Raw genomic sequence first — 11,148 nt, forward strand, 5'->3', positions numbered from 1 at the left:
TCTGCCGGGCTTCACACCACTGCAGGGAGAGGGAAGAATCAGCAGGCAAGAAGAAAGGGGTATACTCTGCACATACCCAACTCTTTGCCTTGGACATGCTTAGTATCAAGCGGAAGCCAAGGGACTGAGGTCATCTGTGGACTGTTTTCTGAGGGAACTGTGCATCATCTAGATCTGCTGCCTGGGGGCACTAGATTTACCTATCTGCCCCGAACTGCGCTGGAATCCACTATGGTGTTCCATGGGACACCACACTTTGAGATCTACCATGCCTCACTGGAACTTGTCGTTTTGCTTTAGTGTCTGATGTGCTGCACCAGGATCTGTTGGGCCTCCCCACTGCTGTGCTGTTGAGCCCCACAAGGTAGGATGGTGTCAGGTGAGAGGAAGACTGCTGGGCCCATCCTTTTCTGGACCTGTGACCATGAAACAGAGCCTTGTGAGTAGGCCCGGGTGAGACTTGGGAGCCTGTGAACCCTGCACAGGTAGCTTTGGGCACCCCCATGGCCTGGTCTGGGGATGCATGGTATGGAGCCACAGCAAAATGGATCTGGCAATCAGAGTGACCGGGCACCCGCCGAGCTCCCACACTCGCCACTTGGCACAGCACTCATCCTGGTGGCCGTGCTGGTCATGGCACTTGTAACCCTACTGGGGAATGTGTTGGTAGTGCTGGCTGTGTACACCAGCCGGGCCCTCCGGGCCCCGCAGAACCTCTTCCTGGTGTCTCTGGCCGTGGCAGACATCCTGGTGGCCACCCTTATCATCCCCTTTTCCTTGGCCAATGAGGTCATGGGCTACTGGTGCTTTGGCGGCTTTTGGTGCAGCCTCTACCTGTCGCTGGACGTGCTCTTCTGCACCGCCTCCATCATGCACCTCTGCGCCATCAGCCTGGATCGGTACTGGGCCGTCACCCGTGCTGCCCGGTACAACCTCAAAAGGAGCCCCCGGAGGGTCAAGTGGATGATTGGAACTGTCTGGGCCATTTCTGCCTTGGTGTCCTTGCCACCGCTCTTCAAGTCAACGCACCAGGACCAGCTGTGCTTGCTGCACGACGACACCTGGTACGTGCTGGCCTCTTGCACTGCCTCATTCTATGCCCCCTGCCTCATTATGGTCGCTGTCTACTGCCGGATCTACCACGTGGCCAAGCACAGGAACTCGGTGGTCCTTGCTGCAAGACGTATCTCCTACCCCAACCTCATCACCGCAGCCAAGTGTGACGCCCGCAGAGTGAGCACCCAGCCTGGGGAAGTGCAGAATGCAGGCTCGGAGCACGGCCAGCTTCCCCACCCCCAGCCTGGCTTGCCCCGGCTCTCTCAGCAGTGGAAGGCAGAAGAGATTGGCCACAACGCCAGGCCACAGAGGACCCCCAGGCTTTCCTGGTCAGTTCCCTCTAGCCGGCAGCAGCGCAGGAGTAGGGACATGTCCGTCTCCACCAACCGGCTGGTGCAGGCAAGAGAACGGCGGTTCACCTTTGTCCTGGCTTTCATCATTGGGGCTTTCGTGCTCTGCTGGTTCCCGTTCTTCTTCACGTACAGCCTCGAGTCCGTGCTCGGGGAAGGCTGCTGCATCTCCAAGCCTCTCTTCAAGTTCTTCTTCTGGATTGGCTACTGCAACAGCAGCTTCAATCCCATCATCTACACCGTCTTCAACCGGGATTTCCGGCGGGCCTTCCAGCAGCTTCTCTCCCGTGCCGACCCACTTACATGCAGGAAGTGAGGAGGACTCTTCTGCCAGAGGGCTGTTTGGGGAGGTGGGGAGAGGTGTAGGCATGCAGGCTGGGGTTCTGGGGCCTGTGTACAAAGCATCATCCTGCGGCAACAGGTTGAGGCTGAGGAGCGGGATAATGTCGCTGCTGGTTTTGTGCTGAAAAAGCTCCTGCTGAAGTGGTAAATCTGTGGCATGAGTGGCACAGGCAGCCAGACACATGTGACATGAAGGGCTGGTGGGCCTGGTTATGGCACAGAGAGTCAGGCTTACACATGTCCTGCCTACCTCTCCTGTACTGTGCTGCTAGCCTGCTTACCAGCCCAATAGGCAAGAGGCAAAGTACTGGTGCATTGAGAGACAGGAGTAGACTGCTTATGGGCCAGTGGAGTAGTGGTAACCTCTGAAGTCCAGGTGTGCTGTTCCTGGCAACCCCTCACAGCCATCCCCAACACTGTACAACAGAAATGAATTTTTGGCTGAGGCTGACATTTTGGCCTCAGTACCTCACCAGCTACTTTAACCTCTCCATCTGCTCCTTCGTTTAAGATATCCAGTCTGATGAAGAGTTCTAGTGGGCTCAAGAGCTTGCTCCCTATCTTGTGACATTTGGTTGGTTATTTAAAAAAGGGACTTTGACTTTTTTTCCAAAATAAAAGTGTTGACTTAACTCTTAAAGATGCATACGAAATGAAATCTACCTCTTCCTCTGCTTGGTTTATTTAGTAGGTAGCTGGATTTTGCAGGGGGTGGGGGTGGGGAGTGTACACAGAGGATTGGCAAATGGCACCCCAGTGATGAAATCATCATTCCGGCAATGACAAAAGGGGTGTAGACTTCATCCTTGCCCATCCCTGCTTCACTGCTCAGAAACAGTGGTACTCCTCCTACTTTCAGCTTACCTTATGGCAGACCTGCTAAAACATTTGCCCATCATCACAGTAAATTAAGCAGATGTGTGCTCTGCATCCTGCTACCTTGGTTTAGGACTGCCAAGTTACAGATCCCGACAACCATAGAGATGTTCACGAATCCCTGAAATGCGCTCTCTATTCCCAAAAGTTCTAGCCCACAAAAGCTTTGCTGCGCGCCTTTCTCCCAGCTGCTCTGCGGGAAGGAGAACAGCAGGAGGAAAAGGATAAGGTCTGCCTTGGAAGAGATTCTGTGAGGTGACTTGCTTCTGTATTGGGGATGGAGACATACAACGGATCCCTCTCAAATGCTTTTCCTGCCTCAGGTCAGTGGCATTTTGAGGGAATCGTGGGCATAAGTAATAACCTAAAAATGGCCTTTCTGAATGTCCATTTAGTGCAGGGGGTAGATGACTTTTGTTCTGCCAGGGCCACGTTCCCTCAGGGGTAATCTCTTGGGGACTGGCATGTCAGTGGTGGGCACGACCAGAGTGAAATGTGGATGGGGCTATCTCTCTCTCTCATTCACCTCTTTCCATCTCCTCCCACCCTAATCAGGGGTCTGCTGAAGGAGAGATAGATAGCCCTTGCAGGAGTTCACAACGGTTCATTTGCAGAGGGCTTTTGAAATTAGACTGAGCCACCCCCACACCCCCATTTCCCCAGATTGTCCACCCTTGATTTAGTGGACCAGTCCTCTGTCTGTAAACCTTGGCCAGCCAGATGCCCCTGAGAAGCTTGCCAACAGGTCGTGATGGCGATAGCCCAGCCTATTTGGCTTCAATATCAGTAGCCAGAAGCATTACCACTGCCTCTGAATGTTTCTCTGTCACCTTTGGGCCTGAGAGGCCGGGGTTTGGGCCTACACCTTCCCCAGAGAGAGCAGCAATAAAGAGACGGCAGGCAAAGTCACTGGTGACCCAAGGGCACCATGTACTGGAGCTGAAGTACTTGAGCAAAGGATCAGCATGTTCTAGTTCATTCTCCCCTCTCTGTGTCCCCCACTTCCATGAGTGACTTTGCAGAAAAGAAGACTTTCCTCTCAGTTGTGCACAGTGCGGAGTTTCCTTCCTGCAAGGTCAAGGTTAGTGCTGGTGGAACCCCTGGAATTGCTGCATCTCCTCTGCCTGCCCCCTTTGTTCGGCAATCACGTTTTAGTTTTGGGATGTCTGCCTCTGCCTCAGTTAGTCTGTTTTGCTGATCCGAGGGGAGCTGGGCAAAGCCAAGAGGGAGGCCGGATGCTGAATCAGCCATCTGGCTCTGGGAAACAGATATTTACCCCTGATCCCACTGCTGGTCAGATGCCAGCCACTGAAAAGTGGGTTTCCGCTGGCCAGCCACAGGGAGCAAAGCTCTGGGGATATTTGGCTTTGGGGGGCGGCGGCAGGAATCCCTTGTTTCCTGCGTGGAATGACAGTTATTGGGTGTTTGTGTTGCTTCCCCCAGCTGTGTTTCCTCCACTATTTAGAGTTGTAGTCAGGAGAGGATCCAGTATTTCAGATGTGTGTATGGGGTTGGGAGAAAGGTTGTGCATGCAGCCAGCTACTTTGGGGGTCTCTGGCTATATCTCTTATTCTAGTTTGTAGCAATTAGTTCCACAGGTTGGAGCTGGTGCCACAGCACAGCAGCCTGCTCTTTGTAATGCACCCAACCCAACTATCAATTCCAGGAGCCTACTTCCTATTCCTCAACACACAACATAGTTCCAAACATCACCACCCCTTGAATGCTGGCCTCAGGTACCAGGCTGCTGCTGTATAAACAGACTGTATAGCTAGAATTTCCTCTTTCCCCTGACCTTTTGATAGCTATGTGGCAGACAGGCATTCAACAGGTGTAGCTTTTCCAGGCATGGTGAGAAGGGGAAGCTATACTTATTTAACTTCTGCTTTTTCTGTTAAAGTGAGTAGAGTCTCTCTAAGGGAGAGTGGGGAAAGGTGGCAACCTTAGTACTGAAGGATGTGTCCCAAATTGTACTTTCTCCTGACAGGGCCTCTGGTGGGGTTTTTTTGTGTGTGTGATTCCCCTTAACTAGGTGCCTGGTGTGTATTTGAAAGTTTTACATGTGTAAATTGCTTTCCTATCAACCTGCCTCTTCCATGTTTTCAAGTGATCCTATGGTTGGCTAATGTAAGAACCAAGCCTCAAATTCCTAGCAGAAATGAATTAACAATGATGAACACCACTCTCTTACCACACATACATACACATCAGTGTGGGAACAGGACTGCATAGTTAGTCCCCCTAACTTTACCTATTATCTAACTATAGAGACAAACAAATTAATAGCTCACATAAAAACATCTTCCCAGAAAACAGCAACTCAAGGGTGGTGGCAAGGCAGAAAGGTTTCCATGGAGACAGGCCCTATTAATCCTGTTAGTAATCTACCCCAGTTCCAGCAGCTTAGAAGGGGGCAGCTGGTGCCTGGCTGTTATCAGTTTGGCACTTTTCCCCCTGACAGAGCCTTGTTGGGTTCTGTTCTCATGTATTGACTGCCCACTTGGGTACCACGGTGCAGAAAGGCCTGATAATAAAATGCCTGTCTCTTTAAAACTGCAATGTGCCCGGCACCATGGGTCAGCCTCCCCATTTTACATCAGTTTATCTGCCACAAGCATCTTCCATGTGCACAGATCAAAATTTCCTGATGTTTCTAGTCTACCTATCAGGACACAGGAGCAGATTGGAAATATCTTCCAGGTTTCTTCTTTCACTTCCACCTTCCAAGCAGTGCTGAAAGGTGCCAGTGGCTCATCTTCTGTGTATATGTTGGACATGCAATGTCCCCCAAGTGTCAAAGCTCTGCCCTAGATATGGGCCAAACCCATGTAGCCATACCTGAAGGATCTTCTTTCCCAGTTAACCCCCCCCCCCCGATTCCACAGGGTTGGAAAATGAGGATTGTTCCTTGTACCAAACATCATGGGTGATCCTTTCAAGGCATCTCAGGCATCTTCACAAGCATGTCCTATAAAGCATGTCAGACCGCAACAGAAGGCAAATAATGTAGAGTGTGGTGCTGGCATTCAAAAAATTGCTTTGCCTTTTTACACTGATTTTAGATTACCACCAATAAAGCAAGCAATGCAGCAGCTATAGCTTCCCTTGACCATTCATACTCTAAGCAACCATCCACCACAACCACCTGCGTAGCAAGCAAAGATTCTAGGTGTGCTGCCCAGCAGGTTAGTTGATGTGGGAGCCTCCCCCTCTCAGACTCACTGACAAGGTCCAAAGGAAAGCAAAGCAATACATTTGGCACCGGCTTGGCTGCAGGAGTTTCTGGAAGGAAGCAAACAAGGCTCCCTCCAACCGCCTTAGGGACTCCACTCTGAATTCGTGTAGGGTTTACTCCTCAGCCTTTCCTTCTCCTGAAGATATTCCACAAGACAGTGGAGGTTTAGGATCAGAATTTTCCGTTTCCTAGATGGGCTATCTTCCCAGATTGATGAGCCCCATCTGCCCCTTGCTTCCCTCTACTACAGCATGTGCAGAAACAGCCTTCTTGACTGTTGGACCCACTATTGGTCTCGTTCACTCAATTTGCTAGAGGCTGTCTTCGTATGTAGGTCCTTAACTCACCAAGGTTTTGAGACCCATTGGCTACCCTCACCTGTTTTAGCTGACCAGTCAAAGCTATTTCCCAGGGTGTGATTTCTGTCACATGCTTACTGCTTCTAGGAGCCACAGTGCAGGGTGGGGACCAAAGATGGACGAACTACCCCAGAAAGAGCATGACGTGCCTCCCACCAGCAATGGCTGCCTATTCTATTTCTCCCTCTCCGATTATATTTATGTATGCAGGAAGTTCTGTCGCTGAAGAAAAAATAGACCCAGACCAACTGCTCTGCTCTGGGTTTTTTTGAGTGCCCCTCAAAAGCAGTGTTTGGCCAAGATCTGCTTCCTCTTTGAAGCCTGGTGTGTTGGGAATAAATGACCCTACATCCCAGGCAATAGGGGAGGGCCTCAACGGGGTTGCATTAAAATTCTTGTGTCAGTAAGCCCCTCCCACTCTGCATCTCTGAGCGGCAGCCAGCTGGCCTAGGGGACACTAGGACTGGAAATGGCTTTGATGTCTGAATGGAGGGATGGGCCCCCAGGGAGCTGTATAGTTAATGATTGTGCAAGGAGGTAAGAAGAGCAATATGTTCTCAGGATGTTTCTTGGATGCCCCCTGACCCTCTTGCTATTCTCACACCCCCTCCTTACTCTCTGCAATTTCCCTGTAGAGGTGTCAGTTTGGAGAAAAAGATGTCTTGAACTGAGCCTTCCTGCCATCTCAAAGCTGGAGACAGGAAAAATTCACTGCACTAACTGAGCTCTTCTTTGGACTTCAGTCCTACGTAGGCAGAGGTGGATTTAGGGGACCGCGACTGGTTGCACTGCACTGGGCACTGAGCCTAGGGGGTGCTGCAGGGTACCATAAATGTGACATTGTGAATTGAGCAGAACAGAAGTCAAGAGGCAAAGGGTGCTGAATTCTGGCCTCACACAGAGTGCCACTGAAATTCGAAAGACCCAAGTCTAGCCCTGTCCTATGTTTCCAAAAGTTCTGAAAGTTTAATGCCCCCATTTGCGATGGGGGAGAAACTGGATTCAGTTTGCACTTAAGGGTGAACCTATCAGATGTGCACTTTCTGAAACAGTTCACACACTGGAAGAAAATTCACACTTCTCCAAATTTTGCAGTGCTGTTCTTTAGCCAAGTAGTGTGTGAAGAAATGCATGTACTAGGGTGATATGTGAGCAAAAATGCTTGCATTAATGAAAATAACTTATAAAAATGCACTGTAGTAGGCAGTGTTATTTTTCTAGAGAGAGAGGTGCCAGAACTCACCACAAACTCTTTCCTCGTTCTCTTAGAACGGCAATGGCGCCCACCTGAGAGGTGCAGGTCAAGTCCAGAGCAGAACTTTCAGAAGGGTAACTGCAACATCAAAGGTGGATATAGGAGAGCACAATCTATTCAGTCGCACTGGGTGCCGGGCTTCATGGGTGCCACAACTATGAGAGGCGGGGGGGAGGGGATTTGGCGTTGCATTTTGCTGCTGGAAGTGCAAAGGGACAGGCTGTAGTACAGAGGGGAACCTTTGCTCCCCCAGATGTTACTAATCATCCTTGGCCATTGACCATGCTTGCTGGGGCTGATGGGAATTGTAGTGCAGCAACACCTGGAAGGCCAAATGTTCCGTACACCTACTGTAGTAGCTTTGCCACGGGTGCGGTATAGCCCTACAGTGGTACCTCGGTTTATGAACACAATTGGTTCCGGAAGTCTGTTCATAAACTGAAGCGTTCATAAACTGAAGCGAACTTTCCCATTGAAAGTAATGGAAAGTGGATTAATCCGTTCCAGACAGTCCGCGGAGTACTTAAACTGAAGCGTTCATAAACTGAAGCAAACTTTCCCATTGAAAGTAATGGAAAGTGGATTAATCCGTTCCAGACGGGTCCATGGAGTACTTAAACTGAAATGTTCATAAACTGAAGCATGGGTGTAATTGGTTCCGGAAGTCTGTTCATAAACTGAAGCGTTCATAAACTGAAGCGAACTTTCCCATTGAAAGTAATGGAAAATGAATTAATCCGTTCCAGATGGGTCCGGGGCGTTCATTAACCGAAAATTCATAAACCGAGGTGTTCATAAACCGAGGTTCCACTGTATTTGTACAGGGGTGACAAAAGGCAACCCAGAACTGGGGGCTCATCCACATTTCCACTTTCCCTGGGGAAACCTGGTGTTTGCTGCCAAGTCAGAGCAAACATCAATCAAGTTTTCTCTGCCCCGATTTAGAGCTAAAGAGCAGTTTATGGGGGGGGGGAGCGGCAGGGCAAATGCAAAACCGCTCACGCCTATGCCCAGAAAGCACAGGAGAAGCTGAAACGTACTTGGACCCGTGCTTTCTAGGCGCAGGACCAGCGGAAGTGTGGACTCTGAGGGAGCAGGAGCTGAGCTGATACGGAACCTGTTTGTGCAAAAATTCCATCCTGGCTCAGCAGATGAATGTAGCCAAGCTGCAACTAAGGCCTTGGAGATGGGGGAAGGTGGGGGGGGCGCTGAGAGGATTAGGGGACAGAGGAGGGTGAGTCTGCTCATGAGCTAGGATGGGAATCTCAAGCCAGGCTGGCCGGGCTGCTTGGCTCAGACACGCAGAGGCCAGAGGCTGACTAATTTCCCCAGCTTTGTGGCTCAAAATAGAAAAACTTGAAACATTGACCCTTCACCCATCTAAAAACAGCTGTTGGCGCCATGGGAGCTGGACTCCACAAGGCCTGGGGCCCAGCTCCAAACTTCTGCACTCCCTTTAGCTTCCAAGCCCAGTGATGCTGTGCGATAAGGAGACAGGCCCAGAACCATCGGGCACCAGTTCTCAAGGGGACGCTGGGCCAAGCCTCCATCATAGCTGTGGTCTGGCACAGGCTCGTGGGGGGTGGGGGAGAGGGTTTGATGGTCTCCACTCTCTTCCTGTGGCTCTGAATAGAATCTGCAGCCAGCATTCCTCGGTAACATTTCCAGCGCTCAGGAACACTGATCGAGGCTGGAGGCACGCCGCAGTTTCCCGCCCCCACCCTGACCCATGAGTTGGAAGTGGCTTGAAAAATGGGTTGCTGCTGCTGATTTGTTGCCCCTGGAAATAGGTTCTGGACTGTTTCCCCCAGTTTTTAAAGCCTGTTTGATTGGAGCAACACAGGAGTGGGGTGGATCTGTCCATGGAAAACGATGCATCTTTCATGCTGCTTTCAACTCTTTGCAGGAGGACTACAGCTCAGTAGTAAAGTACATGCAAAATTGTAAGCCCTGGCTGCTCATGGTCTCCTAGCTAGTCCACCTAGGGTAGGGTTATCAGACGTCCCTGTTTCCCAGAGACAGTCCACAGATTTGTGAATAAGTCCCCGGACAAATTTCATCCCCGGAATGTCGCCGGATTTCATCTAATGTCCCCGGGAAATGCAGCAGTGGTAGTCTCAGCAGCCTGGAGCAGTTACCTCTAGCTGGCTTCAGGAGCTGCTCGGAAGTCCCCATATGATGGTGGTGCAGGGGCTCTAAGATGCAGCTTCTGGGCTGCCTCCACCTTCCCTGACTCCAGCAACTAAGCTGTGAAGGGAGGCTTCATGCTGTCTATCGGAGCAGCCTCCCAACTCCTACTTGCGTGCAAGCAGGAGGGGGCAGGGATCTCTCAGCTGTGAAGGGAGGCTATCAGAGCTTGCATGCAAGCAGGAGGGGGCAGGGATCTCTCAGTTAGGCAATGGGAAGCCTCCCCAGCTGAGGGATCCCCGCCCCCTCCTGCTTGCATGCAAGTAGGAGTTGGGATGGGGCTGCTCTGAAAGGCAATGTGAAGCCTCGCTTCCCAGCTGAGGGATCCCCGCCCCCTCCTGCTTGCACGCAAGTAGGAATGGGAATGGGGCTGCTCCGATGGGAAAGGAGGCATCATGCTGCCCAAGCCTTGCCATTGCCACTCTTGGCCCTCCTTCTCTGCCTTCCATGCCTGACCCACTGCATACCGCTTCCCCACCACCACCACTGAAGAACCAACAACTCAGGGGCTGCCCAGGCTCATGGAGAAAGGAGATAGAAGCCTCACAGGAAGGGGAAACGTGGCGGCTCAGGTCAAGGCAGCGGCCACCCCTCTGCCACCATCCCGAACATGTAGAATTTAATTACTTAATTAATTAAAGTGTCCCCAGATTCATTGAAAAAAAATCTGGTAACCTTAACCTAGGGCAGCGTTTCTCAACCACTGTTCCGTGGCACACTAGTGTGCCACGAGACGCTGGCTGGTGTGCCGCGACGTGCGGCGACGAGAAGGGTGATTTGCATTGTCACGTGCCTGGCGGCCGCCAATAAACAGCACTGACCCGCCGGAAAGCAATATTTCTCCTCCTCTTTCCCAAAGCTCAGTGCAAACGAGCCTGGCGGCCGCCAATGCTCAGCACTGATCCACCGGAAAGCAATATTTGGCAAGTGTTTCTTACAGTCATAATTATAATATAGGGCGGCACAGAGTTAAATTTTTTAACTTTTTTAATGGTGGTGTGCCTCGTGATTTTTTTCACGGAACAAGTGTGCCGTGGCCCAAAAAAGGTTGAGAAACACTGACCTAGGGTACCTTGAGCCACACAGGATAATGCTGGCAGTACCAGGGATTCAGGGGGCAATCTGAGAAAACAGCCACAAAATCACAGGTGGAGAGGTACTGTCAAAGTGGCTGAGTTGATTTTAATGCCAGATAGATCCTTGGAAGGTGTTGAAAAGAAGACTGTCCCATCATTGTGTCTGTAAAGAAACTTTGGGCCTCCTCCACATGTTTAGACAACAGACAGCAGACCGCTGCCTTGATAGGATGCCCCTGTGTGAACTTTGCTTTCACAATATTGATTTGTTGGCAAGCCCATCATAGCCAGTCCTGGCATAGAGTAGCACTGCCACATCTTTAAAGAGTTTTCATAGAATCAGAATTGTAGCGTTTGTCTAGTCCAACTCCTTGTAATGCAGGGATTTAGGATGCCTTTGGCAGAACCTGAA

The 11,148-nt window shown here is 50.9% G+C and overlaps 1 protein-coding gene across 1 annotated transcript; it reads left to right on the plus strand.

The window, feature by feature from the left end:
- Positions 1-4,969, plus strand: LOC118081554 (alpha-2Db adrenergic receptor-like). Its single transcript, XM_035108050.2, has one exon. The coding sequence runs from the start codon at positions 520-522 to the stop codon at positions 1,720-1,722; it is 1,203 nt and encodes a 400-aa protein (XP_034963941.1). The 5' UTR covers positions 1-519; the 3' UTR covers positions 1,723-4,969.
- The last annotated feature ends 6,179 nt before the right edge of the window (positions 4,970-11,148 follow it).

The sequence above is a fragment of the Zootoca vivipara genome, chromosome 2, assembly GCF_963506605.1.
Source record: "Zootoca vivipara chromosome 2, rZooViv1.1, whole genome shotgun sequence".
Taxonomy (NCBI): Eukaryota; Metazoa; Chordata; class Lepidosauria; order Squamata; family Lacertidae; genus Zootoca; species Zootoca vivipara.